Source organism: Fringilla coelebs (genome assembly GCF_963513975.1).
Source record: "Fringilla coelebs genome assembly, chromosome: 4".
Classification (NCBI taxonomy): Eukaryota; Metazoa; Chordata; class Aves; order Passeriformes; family Fringillidae; genus Fringilla; species Fringilla coelebs.
The window spans coordinates 43,657,523-43,685,335 of record NC_140032.1 but is presented as its reverse complement, the minus strand read 5'-3'; the positions used below and the strand labels follow the sequence as shown (position 1 = coordinate 43,685,335).

At 36.6% G+C, this 27,813-nt stretch overlaps 1 protein-coding gene across 3 annotated transcripts in view; it reads right to left on the bottom strand.

Moving 5' to 3' along the window:
- Positions 1 to 27,813, bottom strand: part of FBXW7 (F-box and WD repeat domain containing 7) — a 176,999-nt gene that overhangs the window by 58,363 nt on the left and 90,823 nt on the right. The window contains exon 3 of one of the 3 annotated variants that reach the window (XM_084204503.1): positions 11,937 to 12,067. The exons of the other annotated variants lie outside the window; for them this stretch is intronic. Within the exon in view, the coding sequence (XP_084060629.1) occupies positions 12,002 to 12,067 (66 nt within the window). The 3' untranslated portion in view covers positions 11,937 to 12,001. Of the gene's footprint in view, positions 1 to 11,936; positions 12,068 to 27,813 lie in introns of those variants that run through there. 3 annotated transcript variants of the gene reach the window in all.

Sequence of the window (27,813 nt, the reverse complement as noted above, 5' to 3'; positions counted from 1 at the left end):
CTTCTCTCAAGAACATAAAAATGTGGCCTGAATTGTACATACATCTGTTAACTGGTCTGGAATAAGGGCTCATCTTCTCACTGCCAGGCACTGGCTTTACACACTACAGTTGCTTACTGTGCTGCAGGACCAACATCTACAAACACAGCACACCTCCTTATTATAAGTAAAGGAAGGTTTATGGGTAGTGGCAGAATTTTTCACTATCCCAAATAATACAGCTGGGATGGGGGCAGGGGAGGAGACCAAAATCTTGAGCTGATAAGGTTCAGGTATACTTGGTGTGGTGAACATTTTAGGAACACATCTGAGACTTGCTGGTTCCCGCCAAGCAGAAAGGGCAGTGTTAGTAATGAAGGAGGAGTTTGTCTCCAAGGGGAAAGAAAGAGGTAAAACAAAGGGAAAGAAGCCCAAGATCATTGCATCTCATGAAATCAACAGCTCTATTGACTCTATGGTTTTATTGTCCCAGGCTCAATGCTTTGGAAAGCATTCTGTAGCTTTTCCTGGAGGATTAGGACTGAGAGGGTCAGAGACTGTGTGGGTACTCTGAGAAATGTTAACCCACCAGTGTTTCCATCCTTCATCAGCTGTCAGAGCACTCCATCTGTGCGAGGCGACTGCTTAGTCACCCCTGGGCATCCCAAGGGGCTCAGAGCAATGCCAAAATGCACCGAATTCCAGAAGGAAGCCAGGAATTTGATGATCCTGTTACAAGGGCCATGCACTAGAGCCACACAGAGCTGTGTTAGCACATACCAATTACCTTGTATTTCAGACAGTAAATGATTAACTTATATGTCTAAATGCAGAACACCTGTTCCCAGCTTGCACTTGGCCTCGTAATATCTGGCTTCCATTGCAAGCCTGGAAGAGCAGTCCCAGGGCCCTAAAGCTTCGTCTCCCTCCTCAGTACAGCAACAGAGCCAATAGAAGATGTACTGGCTCTAGACACAAATGTGTTCAATTCTCTCTTCAGATCACCTCAGCCACTGCAGTGCTACTCATTCTGCTAGCAAAAGAATCAATTTCCATGTGTATGAAAAGGGTTGGCTTCTGTCAAAGGTCTATATAATTGTACATAATGCAAAGTTCAGTCACAACATCAAAAGGAAAATTATTTTTCCTTTCAAGAGGTCTGGGATTTTACTGTTTGTTCACTCATTTGTTTTGGCAACAGCCCTGATCATGAAACATAGCATATACAATCCCATGTTTTTTTATAAAACCCACAAACCGAATCAGGGGATGCTGAAGGAAATGAACTGTGAAGTGGGGGCAGCAGGATAGTATCTAACATTTTTGCAAACAATCCATTTGTCACTTTCATGGACCTGGGTTAATTAATATTCTATAAAGGTCTTCCAAAAGTTGAATACCTCTCAAGTTCTGAATTCATGGGGCTGACCTTAGACTTTCTCAGAATGATTTTTAATGCAGTCTGTTATCAGCAAAACCCGTTTAAACACATGCCCCATCTGCCAGTACCCCATTTGCAAAAGAGCTTCTTATACTTGCAGACAGTAAAGCTTCTGCCTGCTTCCCTCTCTCCTCTAAATACCAGCTGTATGGTAATGAGCACAAACAGCTGAAAAATACTGCACAGTAACAAAGCTGGTACGAAGCGGGCAGAACAACGCATCCACTCAATGAGGCAGTTGTAGCATGAATTTAGCAGATTAGCTATTGAACAGGGGTGGGGGGAGGTTTGGAAAAAATGTAAAGGGTCTACACAGATAGCAAGAAAATGAAAAGAGACCAAAAGGGCACAGGCTACCAAAGAAAAGCCCAAATTCTAAAGTACTTTTGTTGAAACTGCATGAACCAATTCTTCAAATTTTCTAAGGCTTACTCGTCCTGTACTAATGATATGCCAAATGCTATTCTGATCATTTGCAAGTTCAGTTAGTTTTTAAAGGAGGCAACTTGTTAATGAAAGTCTTCCATTCATTAACAAATCTCTTCATTGGCTGGGGGTGGGGGAAGTCCTTAAGAACAGGAACACGCTCTCCTACTTCAGTCTCTGGTACTTTCAGCATGTGTGACCAACAAGAACCATACTATCTATTAACTTTTTGCATAATAGCCCTCTCAGTCTAGCCATTTTTTAAAGACATTTATTTAAATGCTGACAATATTCACGCTACCCTCCAGATACTGACAAGCTTTTTAAGCAGTGAGCCTAAAAGACACTTGCTTTTAAGAAAATTTGTGTGTAACTGCATTCAGCTGACATGCATACAAGGCATGCAGTTGAGTATTTGTTTATACAAGTAGCTAATTTGATATACACTGTTTGCATAAAGTCTTAAAATGGCACATGCACTTTTGCACTTGAAATTACACACATCTGTCTAGTGGCAGATGTGAAAGATGCATGCAGTTTTGATATATAAAGCTGATGTAAAAATACAGGACTTTTTTTCCTGTTTGCAATTTCCCATTGGCATCTAGCGTGTTACTGCTGCTTTTGAAGAATTGAAGCCTAACACTTTCAAAGAAAAACATGGGAAAAGACGGTGTATTGACACTGCCCAAGCAAGTGCTCTGTCAAAAGTTTAATACATAGGGTTTGGGCATTTTAAATTCCTAATTAAAAAGCCTTACTGTTACAATCTCTCAGTATCTTAACATTTGTCTTTAGTGTCAAGTAGGTCTAGTTAGATGTTTTTCAAAGATTCATCCGCTAAGACATACTGCAATAAAAATACCATATTGTTTCTAAAAGTAATGGAGAATGAAACCTTCTATCTGTGCAAAAAAAGCATGCTTACTTCTAAGGTCATCACAATGGAGCTCCTAAGAAAGCAAACAATCTTTTAACCTTTACACATTGCACTTAGAGAGTTAAACAGAACAAACCATCTATGTTACTGGCTTCTGTTCGCTGCTGATCACAGAATAAACAAAAACAAAAAGAGAAAGCAATTTTCTCAGGGCATGAAAGAGCTTGTCATGCAGCTATACAATGGTATTCACAGATGATATTTTTATTGCTCATGTCTACCATAACCTTGCAGTAATAGAAGAAGTAATAGAAGAAAAACCCCCACTATTGATATTCACTATAAGTCTCTACCTAATTTCAAATTTTAATGTAAGTCAAATCTATTGAATTTAGGTTAAAGAACATGTACTTTGATCTTTCCTGGAGAATTCTAGCACACATTAAAAATATTTTTCATCTTTTAAGCACCTTCAGGAACTCATAAAAACTTTATGGAACAAAAAAACAGGTAACAGACATACTCAATGCACAGAGATGCACAAAATGTTAGCTAATGATTAATTAATCATAAATTACCTACTGGCTAAAAAAGAGTTAACATTCATTTTATATACTAATTATTAGTCATTATAATGATGGTGATTCCCTTAATTTTCTGTACTTAAAACTTAGCACAAATATCACTCAGTTCTTATTTTAATTCTGCTCTCTGAATTGTTTAATATGCACCATGATGAAAGCTGTTAGCTTAAAAATGCTAAGCAAATTAAAGTGTTTTATTATGAGAGAAGGTACAACACTCAAAGCCATGCAAAAATTAACTGCCAGAATTACTTTTGTTCCTTCCAGAAACATGTATTTCTTCAGCTCATCAGCACTCCAGGAGGAAAGAATATGATATTACTATTTGCTATGTCACTAAGCCAGGTATGCCTCGGTATCTTCAAAGGAGACTGAGCTGCTCAGTATCATTATTTAGCTTTTCAGACTATGGTCCTGGGGTACTAAAGCAGTTCCAATGAACAAGGAAAGCCCCACTTATTCTAGGAGATTTAAACTGGAATGATGAAAGATTTTTTTTTCATGTTTCATATAAAATTTTCTAAAACTCTGTATTTTATGACTTAGAAACAAAATTAAACATTCACAGAAATAAACCTGAAGTTGTCTATGAAAAAAACCCAACAACCTAACATAAAATATTCAAAAATATGCAAGAAAAAGTTTGTCACTGAAACTGGCAGAGCTACACTCATTTTTAAAGTTTGACCTCAAAATCTTCATTATCCCTAGCATTTGGACAGAACACCAACTACAATAACCAAAAATCTTAAGAGAAGACTGGAGTGAATGTTGGCTCTGTTGAGAAAACAGGGACATGAGACATTATCACAGAATCACAGAATGGTTTGACGTGGAAAGGACGTAAAAGATCATCTTAGTTCCAATACCCTTGACACAGACATGGTGCCACCCACTAAATCAGGTTGCTCAAAGCCCCATCCAGACCAGCCTGAAACACTTCTCAGGATAAGGCCTTCAAAACTCCTATGGAAAACCTTGTTCAGTGCCCCACCACCCTCACAGTGAACAATTTCTTCTTTTTATCTTTTCTTCTTTAGATTTGAGGATTATACCTATACTAATTGTTTCAGAGAATACATCCCAAGATTAGGACCCTTCTCTTTGCAAAGGTGGTTTCAAGAGACATTGACAGAATGCCTCCTTTGGATACCAATTTATTCTACTGGGTAAAAATATATCAGGTTTCCTCAATATTTCAGTTCTGCAGCATGTCAATTAATTCATATAGAATGTGCCATTCACAAGGAGTAAGTACTTCAAATGTACTTTCATATTCAAAGTGAAAAAAACCAACCAAGCAAAAATCGTGTCAAAGTTGCTTTGTTCATACCCTTTTATATTTCAAGTCTAGCTGTACTTTGCCAGCACTTGTCCGTATTCTTCATGTGCTTTTACCATGTGGAAGCCTTTAAACACTAACAGTCATAAAAAAACCCTGAATAATACCTATATTCATGAGTATAAACAGTGTCAAGGAGAAAACAGTGACTCATTTTCAACAACAACGTTCTTAACTGTATTGATATTTCCAGAATATTTCTTTAACTTAAAAGAATTCTCATACTTTTTTACAAGTTAGGCACGTATAAACAATCAATAAAATAATCACATTTTAAACATGATATTCCACAAAAGATTGAAAAGATGAACACAGAGGAAACCTTATCAACAGCACTACAGTGCCCCTTCACGTCCACTACAGAAACAACACCACAAGCTTCATGATGTAAAAAAAAAAAAAACCCCATCAAATATTAACATAGCAATTATGTTAAACTAAAAATTTCCTAAATTTTTCTATAGGATATCCCCTTGCTCCCCCAATAAAACATAAATACAATGGAGGAAAAGCAGAATAAAAATCAAACTCTTTCTTTAGGGGGAAAACAACCTGGTTTTCCCTCAATATGCACACTTAAACCTTCTCATTTTAAAAAGGTATAAATTTTCCACCTTGATTACACAGTGGATGAGAATTAATGAACAAAACCAATTCAGATGACATTTCTTTGGAAAGAAAACAAATACTAAAATGGATATACTTAGCCATGACATAAGGTTTTACCTAAGAATGGAACAATAAAGCTTCTATCAGAATCAACTCTCAATAGCATAAGAAATTATTTATGAGTATATAAGCTACTTCATATATCCTATAAATTCCCTCAACTTTTTATATAATACAGTTTTTCCCCCAAGCATCCTGTTTCTTCTAATTTAAAATTCAATTGCTATTTTACTTGGCATTTAATGCTAAATGTGTTTTTCTGATACATGTATGGGGTTTTATTTTTGGTAGCATTAACTAGAATGTCAGTCAGGAACTTCTGATTGAATAAAAAAAGATGTCCCATATTTCCATGAGGCAAATCTCTCAGTGTATCATCAGCACATGCATTCTGAAACCTCTCTCAAGCCAAGACAAGAATGTGCCATTCTTCCTATGCCTTCCTACAGTATGACAAATTAGCTTAAATGAGGATGACAAGGACCTTAAACCCATTGAGATCCAAAATTATACTTTTCACTATTAAAGAAAAAGGGTACACAATGAGACCACAAACCAAACCATTACATTTCAAAGGCCACATACATTTTTTTTTTTAAGAAGCAGAGAGGTAAAATTGTCAATTAAAAAAAAAATATGCTCAAATTATTTTGTGTGCCACAAATGTTCATATGTTACATATGATCAGCATAGTCCAAAGCAGAAAAAGTGCCTTACAAAACTCTTTTGCTTATAAAATATCCTAAATATATTCTGCCCATTACATTGGTATAGTTACTCTAAATAAATGATGTATCAGAATTCTTACTTCCAGACACCCTTTATTAAAGCCATGGGACATTTTAGACATGCTGTAGTTCACAAGAACATCACAAATGTTTCTCTGGGTGAGGCTAAAAACCCCACCTAGCTTAACAAAGTCTGATCATAATTAAATTTTCTCATAGATTAAACCCATGTTGACCAGGCTATTCAAGTCACCTGCATACAAGCACAACCTTTTCAGGGAGGAAGAGAAAAATTAAGTTTGCCTATCAACAGTAATGAAAAAGGGTGCAAAGCATTTCTCCCAATTATGCATTTTGGAAATTTATGCAGAGAAACTTCAAACCTCGGTGCAATTTGCATGCTTCAAAAAACAGTAAAAGGGTTGCTTAAAGATGATTTCCTGTTTTTTGAACTTACAGCATCCCCCCATCAGATTTTACTACATTATTATTGCTGTGTCCTTGTGAATTTACACATACACCATGTATTTAAGAATGCAGCTTTACAAGAACTTCTTACACAGCTTCTTAACTAAGGTCAGGGTAGAGTATCCCCTTGCTAACAAACTGCTACAAGAAGTAGTTTCTAATAAAAAAAGAGATGATAAATAATGGCATCCTAGGTATAAAAAAACCCCAATATTTTCCCACTCCCATAAAGATAATATCCAAAGAATTCTCTAGTAACAATGCAAAAATGAAATTCAAGCTTTCTCTTCTGACTACATGCAAGTAGAAACAAGGGGACTTAAAAAACAAGTTTGAAGTTGTTTCATCATAAATCCTGAAAAGCAGTTATTACAGTCAGTGACAGTATCTGGGCCATTATGTATTTTATTTTCTCCTCTGGCTACGATTTTTTTACACAAGTGTCTCTCACCCCAGTATCTTTCCCTTAAAACACATTCTGAGCTATGAAGTAAAAGCTGGTTCTCAAGGGAACCACCATGATCTCTTCAGGGATGTCTCCTGAATGAAAGAGGCTGTGACAAACAATTTCAGTATGGAGTTAGTTGAAAGGTTAATTGAAAGGTTTTTGATTAAGAACAGGGGTTGTATTTCTATCCTACTAATGGCACCTAGAGGTCAGACCTAAGTGCAAATAATCCAGCTTTGACATAAAACAAGATTCAAAAAAGGCACTATGGCATAGTTTGCCTGTCCAACACTTGGTGTCAGGTTGTCTTTATAAGAAATGAATGTATTCTCAAGTCATGATGCATTCTTCCTCAAGAATATATTCCTGTTGGAGAGACTTCACTGCATAATCCACAGTGTCACTTTTAAAACTGATGTAAAGTTCTTGTCAACTGCGACTATCACCTGGGAGTACTAAAAAAATACTTTGATAACTTCTACCACTACAAAATTTTGCTGACATGCATATACAGAAAGCCACATTTTTAGAAGTACAGCCCTGGCTGCTTGGTACTATAGCAACTCATTTTTCTGTTCCACCTTTTGTCAGTCTCACTTTCTATGTATCTCATGTCATTTGTAGCCAACCAAGCAATGCTGCATCTACGACACAAGCCTGGGACCAGAGTGGCGCTGGATGGCTTCCTCCACCCTGTGGTAATTACAATAGTGATAAACCGCCTCTGAAATTTGAAGCATCTACTAGAGAAGTAGAAAATGCCATTTCCTTCAAGCAACCACTGTAAAGAAACTAAATCACTGCATTGAGACCATAGAAGTGCAGCCCAGGTTGCACCTGTAGAAGACAAATCTCTCAATTATTTAGAGTAATCTATCAAATGCTCCTGACCACTTTCAATTTTACTTTCAAGTGAGAGTCAGATTTAGAGATGTTTGTATTTTTATGAAAATAAACATGGCTGTAAATTGAAGAACAAACATTCTCATTCATAAATGAAGAAAGAAAACATTTTACACTTTAAATGTAGTGGTGATCACTCATCTGCTTGTGTCTTGATGCTAGACGCATTCTGGACCAGGGATGAGTGGGAGCATCCCACATGCCCAGTTCTTGAAACAGTCTGTATTACCTCAGAGACCTCCAACTTCTAACTTGCTGCAACCAGACACATGGCCAGCACTCAATGCAAGTGTGTTTTCCATTTCAGTTTAACAGAAGAAATCCACTCCTGTTTTCCAAGTCAAACAAGGAAAGACAGGGTTTCCTAGCAGCAGCTGTTTCCAAGTTTGGAGACTATGACAACAGCCACAAGGTGAAAGAAACAGGGAAAAGAAGGACATAAGGCAAGATTACCTGTTTCCAGACTTGTTTATAGAGCTACTGCTTACAACTATATCTTGGTTCTTGTCTCCCCTCTAGTGTGTACAGAACAGAAAATGCATACAGAAGATAAGTTGGGAGAATTTTTTATTTCATTATTTTCAAGACATGAGGAGCAAAGGACTGAAAAAGGAAAATCAAGCTTCCTTATTTATAATACATTATAAGACAACACGCAAGGTTTTTCCTATTTAATATTTTTCCTATTAAAAATGAGCTCTTGTTTATAGAAAAAACCCCCCACCTGATTACTTTAAAGTCAGAATATAAGATAATATAAATAGAAAGAAAAAAAAGGGAAAAAAAACAAGTTAAGGTGTTTTCTGCTGGATATAGTAGCAAATTTACCAATTTGTCTATTTATGAAAACCATCAATGAAGGCACACCTAAAAGAGGCCAGATAAAACCATTCTATTTTATATGGTTTTTGATATTTCTGTGACAGATACACCTAACCTAGGACAGAGTCATGAAGCAGCACTGATGCTACTTAGTGGCAAGAAGCTAGAAGGAAATATTGAAATTCTCCCTGAAGGAAGAGCACCTGTATCTGTGTATGCATTCTGAGGGCTATTATTAAGTAGTATTAGATAACGAGATGCTATGACTCCCCAGTTATGAATGGGAAAAGAAAGGAAACAATTGCCTACCAGCTATAATATTGTGTGCTACAGAATGAAAATTATATATTATATTTTGTATTTTTAAAATAGACCTTGCAGTTCACAAGCACTGTCAAAGGAATTCAAAAGTTCAGAAAGGTTTTTAGCATATTTCTTAGTAGCAACTGACATTCTTTTAGAAATACAAAGATGGTTGCATATATTAGGTTTTTAATAGGGCAACATCCTTGTGATCCATGTCATTACATGCTTTAGAATGTCATATCCAATATCTGGCACACTGATCCTTCAAAGACAACATATGGCTTATGTCCTCTCTACTGGAATGCTCTCCTAGTAAGCTTAAAAAGAAAAAAAAAAGAAAAGAAAAAAAAAAGGCAACAGTTTAGTCTCAAGACTCCAAATTCATTCCCCATATGCTCACATACCATCAAAACACGAACTATTTCTCAAAACCCTGTACAGAAGTTAAAACTCCTAGTAAAGAGAGTTCAAAAGACGGACAAAAAAAGCACGTGTGTCCCATGTTGCCTCACAGCAAGGAACTGCTTGCATAAAAATGCACAAATAGGTGTCTTGACTTCATGGTTCTGGAGGATAAGCGAAAAAGAAGAAAAAACTTAAAGATATAGGCAATCTGAAATTAAAATGGAAGTGGAAAATCGTATAAACTACATTCAAAACTACTACATAATAATGTACCTCTTTATTTTTCAATAATTGTCATACGTTTCATCCCACTGAGGTTTAATTTGTGTCAACATAAGTACCTTTGGAAGAAGGATTCTATTTACTTTCTTCCAAATACATTAATATACAAATACTGTACATTATGCGCACAGTTGTTACACTAGATAAAAAAAAAAAAGACATTTTTGTGTTTATATCACAAAGATTAGTTACTTCAGAGAGAAGACAGTTCCATTTAAAGGTTTTTTGCTCACTAACATTGTTCATGCTTAAGTAGTGCAAATTTGAATTACAAATCTTAAAATCACCGAGAAAACACGAGGCCTTAGGGCCAATTACTAAATAACGTTTCAATTTTTCTATCAACATACCTACACAAAAGACAGAATATGCTGAGAGCAAAGAAACACAGATGTCTCTTGAAAGATTAGTTTTATTAGACTTGCAGCACCTATTAGGATTGGGTAACTATGTATAACCTCAGGGGGGGCATAAATTGTCTACTGAAGCCCAAAGAATAAGCTGAAGATTTTCAGCAATTATGAATTCATGTGGTCTGTGTGTCCACTGCAAGGGGCTGCCAATGCTACTTGTTTCTATAAATTAGGTCCCACAAGTCAGTAAGACACTCCAGAGGTGCAAATTACAGGTTTTACTATTTTTACACTTCAATGACTAGCGAGAAGTTTTACTGCAGGTTTCCCTCTGCATCAAGAAGAGAGAAAGAGAAAAACTGGGGCAGGGGGCACGAAAGTTTGCACACCCACCTCTCCTCATTGCCAGGTTTTCAGGAATTAATTAATTCCCTGAGGATGTCTTGGATATCTTGAAGCATTTACTTTCTCCACACACCAGAAAGAACAGGTCACGTCTGATGTGAGCTCTTCCTAAATCAAGAAAAGTAAGGGCTGGACCTGCTAAACATGGCCATAAAGGGACAAATATGCAGTATTTATGGACATTTAAAACATTCACTTGTGTGCTCAAATTAAAATGGGCCAGTACTTCAGAACAGGAAACTATTTCCTCTTCACCCACTCAGAAGTTTGGATGCCTTCCCAGAAATCTCAAGACTGGCGCAGGGCTTAGTGCTGCGCCTGCAAGACAGCTGCATCTGGATACAACCCTTCATGGGAATGCACAAGGCAAACCAAGGCAGACAGGTTGAGCAGATGTAATTAACGGAGGTGGTGCCAGAAAGTGATCCCTGTTAACCAGATGCTCCAAAGAAATTCCTCTCAGTAAGGCAGCACAAGAGGCAGGCCTTTTGGAAGCTACTCGAGCCGCGCCAACAGATCTCACGGACACCCATGATCACTAACACGGCTCAGAACCAAGCAGCTCAAGCTGCCTCCTCTTCTTCTGGGAGGGAATGGCTACAACTCACTGAAGTTTTCTCCCATGATGACCAGCTCTTCATGTAACAAGAAAAGGGAAGTGGACAAGAAGCTAAAGGAAATTGACATACACCAAATTAATTTGACAATTATAATGGAATAATCCCGACAAAATTGTTACAAACATTCTCTAACCCATACGGGAGGGGCATGGTGTGTCTTGAAAAAAATCAAGAAACAAGCCCCCAAAATGAATCTACTTTTGCAATTTTAATCCATGTAATATTCATACTAATTAGGCACCGACCAAATTAGCTGCTGCTATTCTAACCCATTTTCTTTCTAAAGTGAAGAAGCACTGCTATGTATGTGCCCTTAATAAATCTGGATATTAATTGCAATTAGTGTCAAATTCTCACAGTGCAAAGTGACCTCAACACATAATGACATTTCAAACATGATGAGAAAACTAACCATTTCTATGAGAAGCAATTTTATACCATTAGATGAATCTCAGTCAGAAATAGCACAGACACCTGACATAGGTTAAAGGAATGATGCAGTCTCGATTCTATAATTTGTATTATTAGGTTTTTTTGTCTGTTACCTATTTCTTGCATCACTGTGAACAGAAACAGCAAATAAGTGGCAAGCATACATGTCTAATAAATTAAATTAACAGAAGCATATTATTGTTTAACACAAAAACATTCCTCCCAAGGAGAAAGGTGCACCAGCATCTATTCTGAATGCTACTCAAGAGAAAAGAATTAGTAACAACTATGAGAGTTTATCACCTGCCTGGAGAGAATAAAGCAAGGGTAGGCAGTGGAAATTGATTGGCATGTAGTATTTTAATATTGAATTTATTATACTTAAAGCTAAACACTTGTTTTGAAAATCAAGTGATAGATGCTGTAGAAATCGTAAATTTTTTAGCATGGTGGCTTATCCGGTTCTCTTAGGAAATATAGTCGGTTACAGATATAACTCTTCATTTTCTTAATGGGCAGAAAGGACTTCCCAGAACTGCTTGCAGGATAAGCAGAGAGGCAAAGGACAGGAACACTGTGGGTGTAAAGAGACAGGAAAGAAAAGAGAGATGATCTATAAAAACTAAGTGGACAGAATAGACACTAGACAGTAGAGGTTCGACAGCTTGGTATGTAGACAGGATTTGGAGAAGGGAAGGCAAAAGAAGGGAACACTGTGAGGCCATGAAGAAATTCATGATAAGAATTCGGTCTGAAATTTCACTAACAACGTACCACAGGAGAAATGCAAGACGGAATGTAGCAATGCTGTAAATATGTTAAAATTGCAAACATTCTTGCCAGCTGCTGCTGTTATCATGAGAAGTAATCTTGTGTTAGGGTTTATTAATAGCAGCATGCTTTGGAAGAGACTGCCTTTTTTACTGACAGAACACTGAACCATGCAGATTGTCTTAGAGCAACAAAATCTTGACTGTTTAAATATAGTAGTGAGTATCTAAACACAGGATAAACAGGAAAAAATATGGCACTAAAAATATACCAAATATACCTCTATGTCACTTTCTATGCTGTTCTTTTTCAATTTTCAAAAACTAAAATGCTGTTGGAAGAGTATTCTTAGAAAGAGACCAGTACAGTATCATCTACAGGTTCCCAGCCTATGAACCAAGGAACAGCTCTCTGCTTGCAGCAGCTAGCAACACATCATATTTCTTTTCCCATCTCATCTTCTGTCTTTCATTTCTACAAACAGTAAACTCTCTGTGCAGGGACAATTTTGCATACAGGATATGAATACAGAGTTATTATATCATAAAGATAATATTATTATTATATGAATAATAATAATAATGTTTGCAAATAAAACTGTGGTTTTTAAACCCATGTCTCTACACATAAATGGGGGCATCTGGATCAAATAAGGGAAGGTCCCACATGATACCATCTAGGATAAGTATGCTGCAACTGCTTACCATCACTGTACACTAACTACATTATTAACTTAAAAATGCAATTTTAGAAATTACACAGGGAGTTACATATATTAAAACATCTTGTCTCAAATTTCCTTGTGTTTACATATTACAGATTCCTAAAATAAGTTTTTTACTCACCTGCATCTTCTACAGACAAGTTTCCTCTTTTTCACAATTTACAAAATAGTATTCCATTTACTACCTTGCATATGCAAAGCCATGCACCATATACAAACTTAATAAACTATCAGAAATAATGAGCCATCTGAAACAGACAGGAAAGAAAGAAGCCTGTTCACCAAATAAAACACAAGATTTTATGTCTTTGCTACATTACTATACTATTTCCTGCAAAAAATGTTTTCCTAGCTAATAAAAAGTTGAATACATTAGCATTTGCAAAGTCTTATGAGTGCCTTTGATATGACATAAACGAAGCTGGTTTAAGGAAGTACTGCTAAACATAGGTAATTCATAAGGGAAGAACATTATACAAAAGAATTTATTTACACTTCTAGCATCATTTATGTATTTTAACTTATTCTCCTTCTCACTTTTATCAATTAGTTTAGGGTCAGCAGAACTGTGATTGTCCTTCAATATATTAGAATATGATCTACAAAACAAATGAAAGACACCACACACAAATCTTACTTGCCTATTACTTCCAAGTGTTACAGTAGCAGCAGAATTATTAAAAACAGGTTTACTGTATTGCTTTCTCACACAGCATCAATGTTTTCATATGACATATATAACACTTTACTTTCACAACCATAAATATTTGCAGTGTATCAAAAATGCACTACAGTTTGTAACTATCATCTGATTTTTAAAGAAAAATCATTAACCTACTTCACAGATGTACCTTTCAGTATTAAAATCACATCCACATGAGGAACAAGTAACTAGAGATGTTTTTCTGAAAGTTTTTTTCTGAAAGTTTTCTCAAACTACACATGACCACACAAATGATATGCAACCATCTCAAACCTCTTACCAAAAAATCTTGCAATCAAACTGGTTACTCAAAACATATTTAAAGTTACAGAACAAATTAAAAGTACAGGCTTCCTTGACTAAAAAAAAAATAAAAAAAGGGAAAAGTTATGACAATTCCAGTGCTTTTTTTCTTGCCTTTTCAAAAATATGAGTAAAATTATAAAATACCTGAGCAGCATTTGGAAAGACACTGCTCTTGTTCCAACACAAAACTGTATTTTCAAACATGGCAAATAAGTTTTCCAGAAAAGAGGCCATTAGAAACTGTAGAGAGAAAGCAGAATTACCAGTCCAAAACCAGGTGAAGGGAAAGTGAGATAGAGTAGACCAGCGCCAAAGGCAGAGTTTGAAATAAAAACTCAGGCTGAGCAGTGAGTCTAGGAATGAGATGGGATTGTAGCTCTGAGGAGTGGAGCTATTCAAACTGGCAAAACCATCATTCACTGAAAGAAAGGGTTCATCACATAAGGAACGACAGCCAATTGATTGTGGTAAGTGGCAGAGATCCAAGAGCAAGATGCTAAGGCTACAACCCTGCTTATGACTTGTCTGAGTGTCATTCTAGTTCAGTTTGACTTCCACTCAAAATCTGGGGAACACCCGAACAAAAATTGCCAAAGTTTATTCGCGCTCTATGTGTTTCTGTAGGAAGGACAGTCATGACACAGCAGAGCAATATTTTCATCACAAAGGAGTCTTCCCCCATACCTGAAAAAGATATGCTCAGGAAATTAAAATGCCTTCATTTGCTGCAAAAGGAAAAAAAGTGTTTACCTAGTGATAGAAGGGACTGTAAAAAGAGAAAAGGGAGATTCATAGTTAAAGCAATTAGATTTCAAAGCAATACACTAAGTATTTAATTACACATTTCATGAGTTCCCCTCCGGCATGATCAATCAGCAAAGAGGCAGCTGGGTCAGTTTATAGCATCATTGTTGTCTCCCATTCCCTCTTCTGCTGGATGCTATAACCTCCACAGTTTAAGACAACAAAACAGATGGACTTTAAGCAGGTAAAGACCTTTCACAAAGTCAGCCCAGCATGTTTGAATAGCTCAAAGAGCATGACAATAAAGGCTTCTAAAGACATCTAAACAATTGGTCACAAGGGAGAAAAATCACCCAGGAAACCTTTCTTCTGACACCTCCTGAAGGGAAGGGACTGACTGCAGAATCATCATAACATGCTTTTAACATCTGCACTCCTGCAGTCTGTAACAGACAGCACTGCTCATTACAAGAGGAAATGGAAGTTTTAAATGCATCAAAACCACAAAGAAAAACATTTTAGCTAGTGTTAAATATAAATGAGTTTCCGATTGCTGCTTTTATCTTGGCCAGAAAAAGGTAGAATAATTTAAATAAGTGTTTCTCAAAGTGCCAAAATGGTGACAGAGGATCCCTGAATATTCTGAAAAAGCAGTCTTTGGGAGTGCTATGACATGTGTTGCGGTGCAGGTTTGAAAACAAACAACCACCTAACAAAAACAAACAAAACACCCAACCAAACAACAACAAAAACTCAAGTAAGTTGCCCAACTATTTTTTACCCACGACACCAGACTGGACTAGATATGCACAGGTTAGCTACCAATTTTATTTTTTCCAGGGGACTCTTGAACAGCAGAGTGCTTCCTCCTGCAAATGGCTATCTTAAGCCCAGAGCTTCTCCAGCTCCCCAGAGAAGGGCAGGGCTAGAGAGAAGCCTATTTCTGCCTGTATCTCATTCTACAAAGCCAGAAACACTGGCCACATCTGACTGTATGCACAGTTTAAAAGACGGATTTCAGTAAGGCTTGGCAGAATTCTGGTAAGCATTGCCTGGGAGATCACAGGACACTTCAGCAGAGACAGGCTGAATCACCCCACCCTGAGCTGACCACAGAACTGAGGATCTGTACGCTTCTGTCCACTTCTGTGAAACCTGTATTATTCCCCCTCAAGTACAGTACAGAGGAAGTTTGTTTGCAAACAGAATGAAAGAGAGAACTGCAGAAAAAAGGGCGCAGAAGACAATTTTTAAGACTTTTGCTGTTCCGTCTTGATAAAATAAGTAACATATTGCTTTTTCTTCAAGACTACCACTTCACACAGGAAAAACATTTATTTCCCTTATGAGAATAGATTAAAGGCACTGGAAAAGCAGACGCAGAGTGGAGACACTGCATATATGTAAAAAAGAAAAGAAAAAAAAAAGATAAAGTTCATTATCCAAGACTATTTATCTTCTAAAGGCATGACCCTCTAGGCAGAATGTTACAGAAGACTTTGCCTTTCTCATTTCTGTAACTATTCAGTATTCCTTTCTTTCCACTCAAAACTATCTTCCTTTTCAGTTACCTTCCTTCTACTGAACTTCTGAAGTACTTCTGTTTCATTACAAAGATTTTCCAAAACCGAAACACCAAAAATAATAAAAACAAGAAAAAAAACTCCACCATAAATTATGAATTTGAGAATGAAAAGTAAAATATCTAGAAGATAGGCTTTACTGTGAGTATTTGGAAATGCAGAGCAATGGACACACCCCTTTATGAAAAATAAATATAGGTCAAGAACAAACTTCCTTTCCTGATAAGTGTCAACTGATCAGTCCATGATCTGTACTTCTCTGACAAATTTTCTAACAAAATCAAGAGAAATTGAAGTAAAGGCTAAAGCAGCTTTGAAAGAAAGCTATTTCTGACAGCCATTCAAAGAGATATGTTAACATCAGAGGTCATAATGCAAGTTTCCTGACACGAAGCCCAGAAAGAAAAATTCTCTTGTAGAAGACGCAAGCATTTGAGGGTGCTCGGATTTGTCTGGTGACAGACTCTGAAGACTACCTTTAGTTTTACATTAGAAAACTGTACACATATACATATATATGCATACACACATGCATATTTTCACATATTTTTTTCTTTATGCTCTTCTGTCAGTCTTTTCCTACCAAAAGGTGAGAAATTACAAGGGAAATTATCAATTTTTTGTTTAAGGGGAAAATAGATTAGTGCTTTTTGTTGTTACTCAGAACCTGTTCCAAAGTCATCTGCAGTACAGGGAAGCATAAATGGAAGGATATATAATTTCAGAGAAAGCAAAACAGTTTTTTTTGTCCATTAAGTAACTTCTTACTGTCATCCATGAAATCAAGAGCTGTATTCAAGCAAGAAATATGATTTATTGTGGAAAAATTCAGGACTACATTTCCCTGAAAAACCGAATGGATGGACTACTTGGTTGAACTGCTGGCACAAACATTTACATAGATTTGACTGACAGTGAAAAGAGTGCTTTGGTTGCTTTAACACAGAAATTAAGGGATAAAAAACCCAAATCCAAATAAGTGAAGTTGTTCATGCATAAGTCACCAGTATTTTAAATACACTACTAGCGTACCTGTCAATCAGAGGAAGGAAAGGAACTGCAGTCTCAGTCCAAATGCTCTACTGTAGTAACAAATGTGTAAGACCAATGGATGCTCCTTTATATGAAGAACACAAGCAGGTAAAAGGTAATGCTTCAATGCTGTATCGTGTGTTCACTTAACATACAAATATGTCCTACAGACAGAAGCATTTCATTGATGAACTAAGCTGTTGAATTGCCAAAATTTGGTTGGATGTACTTTAAGGGTGAAACATACACACGTACAGGAAAACTATTCTCACAAAATCATAGAGTGTAACAGAATTTTTGGTGTTTCTCAGATTACAGGCAGTGAAAATAGTACATTTACTACCTTGATTTTTCCAGCTTGGAATACCACAGGGTGCACACTGAAACCCCTGCTTTATAACAATTCAGTGCTACTCTAATCCACTTGAAATGAAGGAACACTGCAAGTGAACAAGTCACTCTCGCAAATTTTCCAGCTTATTAGCACTTCTTAAAAAGATGCATTCAATGTGATAAAATTGTTACACAGAAAACTTAAAGAGGATATTTCAAGACAATTCAAGAGAAATTTCAGGGAAGAAAACCTTGGAAAACTAAAGAGGGAAGAAATCTATTTGTTAAACAGCTTTTTCAAAGAGTTGAGAATTACAAGACTTCAGAAGACGAAATACTTCTGTTAGTGGTATAAGAGCATTACAAAGGAAAAATCACATACTTAAGAGACGAATTTTCTTGTCTACTGGAAGTATTTCCAATGGCAAACAAAATGTGGCACTTGATTTTGGAACATGCGTGACATACGTGACTATGCTGTAAGTATGTTCAATGATCAGCTGCAGTTACTGAAGAGCTAAATGATATCTGATACTCCAAATGTGTACCAGCTAAAAGGTACTCATTGCTTCTCCACTTTATACTGCAAAATCTACTCCAGTGCCTGAGAAAGATGTGTCAAAGGCTAAAGAGGACCACAGCTATGGCTGCGTTTGGTGATCGTGCATCGGTGTTTTCCTGGACAGCTCTGTAGGAATACACAGGTTTACTGTGTAAGTACAGTACTTTTACAGCTGTGCACTAAAGTTCTCAAGTGCTCCACAAAGAATGCTAAGTAATACTATTTTTAACTGGATTCAGAATAGTGGTATTGCAAACAAGTGTTTTAACTACTTGAGCAAACTGACAAAATGCAAAAGGGCAAATTGCTAAGTCCTGTGACCATTTATAGTGCCCTTCTTGATAGAAGCACAGTACAACCAATGCAGAGGATGCAGAAGCCATGAACTGTCAGCTCTCATAACGGAAATATTTTCACTCTCAAGGATCACAGAACACATTTTAAAGATGTTTTGTTAGGTCTAATGTACAATTAAGGAGGGGAAGAAATGAGTTCAAACAAGGAGAAGGTCAATATTAAAGTCAGGTCAATGTCTGAATGGCCCAATCATACACTCACCCAAAAAAAGGGTGGCATTGATATATTACCGAGTCAATAACCTGGAAGAAAATAGTAGCTCATGTTCTAAAGCACATCAAACTAAGCTTTGAAAATGCAGTACTAAATAATTCAATGCATTACTTATTAAATTAAAAGTAGAATTTTTAAGAAATAAAACTTGCAGCTGCATAAAGACTTTGTGTCAAAACTCCTATTTTGCATAAAAATACTTTTTTGGTTGTTGTTATGTTTAATAAAAGAATAAATCCAGAAAACAGAAGTACTGACTTTCTCATCTGTTGATATGAAGAATTAGATTGGGTTTTACTATTGGATTTTTTCAACCTGCAGATCTTGCATGCACCCCCGTGTGCTACCATGGAAGGAACCCAATATGGTAATGGCCGGGAGTTACGTGCAGGCTTTGAGTGCTGCAAGGCATGGGACTAAAGATGGAGCTCTCATATTTTCCACTATCAGCAGCCATCATACTGAGAATTATTAGTTTCAGAATACAAGATAAATAAATTGATGATAACTTAGCTGGTAAACTATACCTTTACAGCATTTCTAAATTTTCTCCTTACTCCTAATGCTAAAACATTAAACTGACTGATTGAGCGGGGTGTAGGACAGGACAAATGAGATAATTCTGGTCTTTTTGGAACAGTGCAAAATCTTGAGAAAACTGCTTTAGGTTTTGGTTGGGTTGTTTGGGGAATTTTTTTGTACCTGTGATAAGATCATATGATCATATTTCATATTACAGAAACTACACACATAAGACATCAGCATTCAAGTTCCAAAACTACACCATACTTACATAGCCACAAAAGGACTTGTGAAGCATATCTACTAAACTTATCTTCTACACTCTATACTATGCTTTTTCCAAGACAAAGGAACTAAAACTATCCAAACATATTCCAAACGTTTACTTTCAAACAAACAGTTCCCAAATCATATTAAAAAAATTAAAACACTTTATTAAAATACAGAAACTTACTTTATCACCTTCAACATTATGAAATGTTCCTATTTCATGTTCAGACAACACATATGCATAATACCTGATTTCAGAAAAAATACTTTTCTGAAATGCACATGATCCAACATTAAACAGTTGTGTATGTATATATATTTATGTGTTCTAAATTTTGCATTGTTGCAGATTGACATTAGATTGCTGCCTTCAATGTATGCCATGTACCTTTTGCATACAAGAAACATTTTTGGATATTCCAAACAACATAGTATGAAAAAAATCAAACCTTTCCAGGGTGACCTTGTCAAATTTAAATTTTGTCTGTGATTTAACTAAGTTTGCTAAAAAGTACTAAGTTGACATTCAAAGAAAGCGAGCATATTTACAAAGGATGAGCTAGATTTTAAAACTTGCATCAGTAAACAGAAACAGTATTTATTCAGCAGCAAGAGAAAATGCATATAAATGTATTTTAAGAGACAATTCGTACAGTTCCTGAAGCTGTAGTATAAGACCCGTGATAGTTTGTCAGGCTAGGATTGTCTATATATAAACTGTATCGCAACTTCCACATAGTAACACGCTATTTTTATTTTATGTAACAGTAAAAAATGTTATCTCCCTTACTGAGTTACAAAAGTATTAAAATCATATTTCAAGAATTCTTACTAAAAATGTTTAAATATTAATTAGTTTAACATTTCTAAATTCTCTAATTTAATATTCAACAAGTCGCATATGTTACTACAATTCAGAACTGAGTTCAATGAATTATACCCCAAACTATCTTCATGACCTAAAAGACTGAATAACAGCAAAATGCATCTATGAGTGCACCTATTTTGTACAGCATTTGTTTTCACCTACACAGTTTACAGCTATAAAAGAATCACTGACACGTTCCTTTAAATGAGTAATAGCTAAGACAACATGTACAGATTTTAATTAAATTAAAGCACAAGAATTGATGAAATAAATTACCAAAGAGCTCTTCTATGGCACCCTGAGTGAATAGATAATAAGAGATGTAAGTACTTCCTCATGGAATGAATGCCCCATGACAAAGCACTGAGCTCCAAGCCAAGTGATGAAAATCCAGGTTTTAAAGAGTTTTACACTTACCCGCCTACGGCAGAAGGGCAAGCCCTGTGCAATGATGCTGATGCTAAATATCTTCATCACGGTTTGGTGTGGTAGAGGTTCTTTGGCACTTTTAAGATCAACAGGAACCAAGCCATGGTTGATGGCAGTTTTCCCAGGTTTGGACATTTTATCGTTCTTACTTTATCAAGTCTACTAACACTGCAAGAACATTGCTAAAAACTTTGCTTTTAAGTTGCACGATTTTTAAATTTTTTTTTTTAAAGTTTCAGACTGGTGAATCAGCTCCCCACAGCCTGCTGCCTCTGCCTCTCAACCTTCTCCTGCCAAGTGTCCTGACCTGTCTGCTGCTCAGTGAAGTGCAAGCTATCCTAGTATAGACAGGAATTAAACCACCAAGGGGCAGGCAGACTGCTCCCGTCAGTCAAACAGCTGGTGGACCTCCCCTGCAATGTCAGAAGAGCCCTTCTCCAAAAACGGATCTGCAGATTGAAAAAGAAGAAAATCATGACTGCCTGGAGTTTTAATAAGCACAGTCACTTACACCTGCTCTTTAAAGAAAGAATTTTCTTTTAATTTTGTTTTGTTTTCACCGAGCTGGTATTACGCTTTCAGAAGGGGAATCCAAGGAGATTGCAACCTTCAGAGGGTAACACTGTTGCTGCAGGATCAATTTTATGACTCCCTGAGCAGATTTCTTCTGGACTGTCAATAAAATGAAATGAAAAACTGATCTGGACTTTGCTGTACCTCAACCATGTTCTCTAAAAACATAATATATTGTCCAGAAGTTAAAAAAAGGAAATAAAAATGGATTTTTAAAAATTGGAAAAACAGAGTGTCTCCTAAAAATTGGTACAAAACTAGCTCATTTAATAAAAGTAGATGCTACATTGTGATTTTTAATTCCTTCCTCCTGGCCTTCCTTACTTAAGTACAGGTACTGCAGTCGGCCCCTCTTCCTCTCTCCCTGCCACCGTAGGGGGAGCAGCATCTGGGTGGCTTTGGCTCTAAGGATGCAATAGTACAGTAGTTTTCCCTCTTCTGGCCTGCTCATTAACCAAGAGTTTGGGTACTAGTTTGCTCAGCCTACCCATCACACCAGTGGAAATTAGGGGGGCTCTTCCTCCAAGAACCTAGCATCTCTTGAAGAATGTGGGGAGAGGTCTGCCTGCCCTTAGCAACCAACCCAAGGCCCATTTTTCAGGAAAATGTTCTTACTCCACTGAACAAAGCTACAAAGCAATGTCTATTACTCAGATTTTCCACAATTAGTTTACTTCCATTTTGAATAATTTCTTGATCAAATTAGCTTTCCTAAAATGTCTCCATATGTTCCCACAATCCCCTTCCGGTGCCTATACTTGGACATGTTTCTTAAAAACATATTCAGATTTTGAAAATATTTTTGAGCAAAACTAAGTAGCAAGAAACAAAAGCGTGTGAAAATGTCTTATGAAACTGCTGATAAGAGATGTAGAAAACCATCAAGGCTCTTGTAGAACTGAGTCAGTACAGTCCAAAACACAGTGAATAAATGACCATTAAGAAATCTTACAAGTCTCTTTATGCACAAACCAGCAAAGATAATTAACTGTATAATTATGTGAGGGCAAAAGAGGGAGTGCAGTAATGCTTTAATGCTCGGAGCACAACAATGTAACTTGACAAAAGACAGCATTAAAATATGACTGTATTAGCATTTCCACTTAGCCCTTTGTTTCCCCTTCAAAAAGCCAAGCTGTAAGCATGCCTCATTTGCATAGAGAGGACCTCCCTGACCAAACATTTGCATGTGGAAAGTTTTTTATGAAAAAAAAAAAGAAAAAAGCAAAAACCCCATAAACCTAACGTTTCACTGACAGTTTAAATACATTACAGCAAGCACCTACTTATAACACAATATTTTTCCCAGACAAACAATCATTATTTCTTTACAGATGTTGCATACAGAAAAGCTGTGACAGAATGGGTAGCACAGTATTTTCATGCACAGATGGCTGGTTTTTTTTTCTTTTCTACCATCCCATTCATATGTTATTCGAAAGCACATTTAGACATAAATTTTCTTCTAAAAGACTCTTTACATTTCCTACTTCACACTTCCTGCTAAAACTCCAAGGAACAGTTTACCATTAGCTTGTACACAGCAGTAATAGCATTACTTTATAACTTCATTCTGAATTATTTCATGTTTTATACAAATACTAGGCTTTCACTTGACTGGAATGCTTCAGAATAAGTGTCTTGGAATCTCAGTTTTATTCAAAGAAGAAAATTTCACTGAAGTACTCCAAAGAGGGGAAAGAGCAGCCTTTTGTTTTTACTTTAAATAACCAAAGTGAAGAACAGAACCAAAAGCTCAAAAGAGATCAACCCACATACCCTACTGATGTATCATTCAAAAAGAAGCAACAGATCAGTTTTCCATTTCTGATGAACTAGTCACCATCTCAGTTGTTCCAACAAAGTGCGAAGGTTACCAAAATGTAATATATAATGCAATTATATAAACATAATTTGAGATCAGGATCAGATACACCATTCTGTACAAAGCAAGCCTTACTTTATCCTTTAACCAATATTTTGTTTAGTTGCATACAGAATTCTCTGGGTGCACTAAAAGAAACTGAACTAACTGCTGAAACTGCTGAACTAAATTCAGTTTTCAGAGTATTTTGTTGCACAATTGCTGAAAGAATTTGACAGTGTGCCAGACCACCAACTGTTATTAGTTGATACAAGAGCCTAGCATCTTACTACTTTACAGGCTTACTCCCCCTCCCCTCTTTTTAAAAAATATTAGCTCATAACATGAGTGCAAAGCAGGAACATAACTTGGCCCATTCACAGATTTACATACAATTGGGGAGTAAACTAGACTCAAGTATTGTATTCTCCAAGCGCTGCTCACCACACCAGTTGCAGTTACAGGTTATTCTCACACCTGTGAAAACACAAAACTCGGGATTGTCAGCCCTTCTTCTTTTGTTTTGAGATAAAGTCCCAATGGTACATTGGTTTTTCCCCAGGAGCTTCTATTCTAGAGTAATTCCACAGGGACACACTTCTACTTTGAAAAATAGGATCATGTTCATAATTAGTGTCCCCTTTTTGGCAGACAGAGCCATGGCAAAATAAGGCACTTTTTTTTGTCCAATGTGAAATTACAGAGCTAGATTACATACTTAACCATAGCAATAAGATAAAAACTTTAGTTTTTACCTGTGTCTATTTTCCCCTGCTTTTTTATCACCATCCCCCGGAAAAAAAAAGATTTGCATTAGCAAATGGGATCTTGTCCCACTTTTGCTTCCACTTATCATCACTCTAGTTTTTAGTCTTGTATTTGCTACACATTGCTGACTGACAGTATCATTGTCTCACAGTAATGTTTAAAGGTCCCAGGCTAATGCTGGAAAGTTATAAACTTTTAATAAGTGAAAGTCCTTAGCCAGAAAATAAAGTACAGTCTGAAGTTAAGAGAGAAGATAAAAATGATGAAGGCTATCTCAGAAGTGTCAGAAATACATTACATATAGTAGATACCACTTATTTTTGTATTTGTACAATACATACATATTATAAATGTAATTCTAATTTAAGCTTCAAATGTAAAGCTTAAATAGCCACTCTGTTGCTTTTATCTTTAAAAGTGTGCACTTTTGCATTATATGGGATGAGAACATGTACAAACCTGACAAATGTGAAATTATGAAAATTTGAGCTTTAATGCTTTGTAATACATTTTACTAACATTCTGTTTCTAAATATAGTTGGGCTGATTTCCAGTGGCTCTCTGAGTGCCTGCCTGTCCTGCTTGCCTGTTTTAATCACAAGATCACATTTGAAATGAAATCACATAAAAGTACCTGTAAAACTAGTATTTTTAAACTCAAGGCTATTGTGGACTTCCAACTAACTGTAAACATAAGAATCCAGAAGATTCCTGGTTTTCTTTTGGACAGTCCAGTGAAGAGAAGCCAGTAAAATGAAAGCATGTACAAAGCAGCAATAATCTTTATACCTTCCAGTCAGAGTAATTCAGAGTCAGCTTTTTTTGGAGCTGTTTACCAAGAAGCAAATGATACAAATTTAACTAGTTTGTTCAGTAGACTGAACTCAGGAAGGCCATAATTTTAAGACATGGATCTATGAAATTATCCCTGCACCAAAAACCAGTTCATGCAAACTTCCCAGAGTTTTCTCCTAGAGTTGCTTTGCATACTCTACTGCATACTCATTTTGCAAACTCGTTACTGGAAAAAAAACCTGAACAAAATCATGGCATTTTAATATGGCGATGGAACAGTACAAGACCTAGAGAGACCTTAAAGAAGTGTTTGCAAGTACAGAAAAACTAAAATGCAGATAGCAGAACCCCAAACAGGTTCTCCACAGTTCTTAACATCGGTGAACAGCTGCCCTCAAATGGATAAAGCAGAGAACTGCAACATTTCAAAAGTCACCTTCTCAAATTAATCGTACTAACATAATAATCCTTTGAATATGTTTGATAATTTATTTTCTAAAAAGATCTGTAGTAAGCTCTGGATAGCTGTAGCATACAGAATGCACTGTAATTTACATTATACATAAGCCTTATTTTTCATTTGATATTCATGCTGGTCCCTGCCTGGGTCTAGAAAGACCGAGAACCACTTTGTCAGCAAAGCAAGGCAGCCTACACAACACTATTAGCAACTTACCCAGCAACTGTGGTCCCAAGTTTATTTATGTGAGGGATTTCTAATATCAATATTCAAGCAGTTTTCAAATGACAGATTGTATATTAGCCTGCTTTGTGTAGATTAACAAATAAATTGTATAGATAAAAGGCACTGCTGAACAGAAGCTAACTGCAACTGCATTACTGGTGTTGGATAGGAAAAAAACCCCGTTGCTCTAAAATGACTCTGTTGTATCCAAGTTTACTCAATACAAAAATCTGCACATATATGAAAACATAATGAAGATTTCTGAAGAGGCAATGAAGGAGATCAATGGGAAGGACAATTTTGATCTTATGAGATCAAAATATCCTAAAAAGCATACACTTGGATAGCATGCAAAAGGGGCAAAACAATTAGTAAAATATGCAAACTGATGGCTTTCTCCATAGTTCATGCAAAAAACCCCAGGGGTAGACCTGCTGTAACACAAGAAACAGAAAGAACAAAGTCTGGCTCCAGGTTAAATTATCATACAAATTCAAATTGCACTTGAATTACACTCACTATAGCTTCTCCAGCGCCTTATGGTCCCAGGGTGTCAGGGGATCTACACGGAAGCATCCCTCTGAACAGTCCAGTCACAGCAAACCTTTATTTCAGGTTTATGTGTCACTGTGAGTGTTGACTGATAAGTGGCTTCTGTGGTGTAAGGGAAGGAACAAATGTTGACTGAACCTGTACACATGATCACAGCAAACTCCAATTCCACAAGGATTCAAAGATGCCTAAACAGGTGATGGTCACCTTGTAGACTTCCTCCTCAGCAGTCTCTTCCATTTCCTACCTACCTACCCACCCTCCATTTATCTTGCAAATTTGTGTAATCTTAATCTTTTTGCCAAATCATGTGAAAATTAGCCAAGAGATGCATAAGTTCTACAAAGGATGACAGACAATGACACATAAAAGTCTCAAATGCACAAGCTTTGTTTTCTTTGGCAACAAAGCTTAAGAACACAGTGAAGAAGAATCCATATTTTCTTAACTGGGATTAACTCAAATGATAATTCCTGGTCATAATTCTGGCTCTGAAATCATATCAAGGCATTTATAAATTTCTGTGTCTAAAACAAAAGAGCTACCTTACCATTTTTGCTGTGGGAGAGCAAGAAGGAGCTACACCATTTGTAACTGCTGGTGGAAGATGGTACAACTTGTATAACACTCCTATATTGAAAAAAAAATTATGAAGTTTCAAAAAAATATAGGTAAGGATGATGGTAAACTGCTGCCTGGCAAAAGACTTCACACTGCACAAGATAGCATTCCCCCAAGTCTATTAGCAGAGGCCAGGGAAGATGAAATATCAAGCATATCAGCAAAGGGGAGATCATCACATAAACATACCTACTACATATTTTTCATGCCTATGTGCGTGCTCATAACTGCTTAAGCATCCTGGCATTTAAGTGTGAGCGCACGGAGAAATAAAATGAGACTCAAATTCAACCTACTGGATTTGAATACTTATGTATGGTGAGCCCAGCAGCAAGTCAGACTGACCAATAGTAAGGGCTCACTACTCTCAATTTTCAATTGGAAACACCAGTTCAAGCGAGTTCGAATAAATGTCACCCTGTAACAAAATAAAATCTCTACTAGATCTGTTCAATCCCACAGCTGATCCTCTTCATATCTGAAAGGAAACAAAAACGTCCAATGGAGACACTGGAAGGGAAAAGGAGAAGGCTGGCACTTCCCCCCCTTCTATCTTTGTCCAGTTTTTCAATAAACTGGCAGTAAAATTTGCCAGGCATATGAGCTCTGAAATAACTCCAGTAAATAGGAAACCTGAAAATTCTCAACTTTTGCTGTTACTAAGTCATTTTTCCACTAGATTAGCAACTGTAAACAGCTCACCAAGCAGCCAGATGCATGAAGAGACAAACAGTGTTTAAGAGGTGGAGAGCAGTCAAGACCTTCACCTTTGGGCAAGAACCAGCTGTTAGATCACCCCTCTTTATCCATGGATCCCTTAGCATGTGATACTGGTCCCAAAAAGATGACAGCCTCCCAGGCATCTCAACAAGAGCAGAATTCCATCTCAAAAGAAGTGGAGGGGAACTTGCAGGTAGATGCAGCTATAGGTGTGGGATGTGCCCTCCATCAGTACTACACAATAGAGCACATTTGCATTCACAGCAGGTAATTTTTTGTCAGGTCTCATGGCGTGTTTATGAAAACAACAAAATGCATACTGACG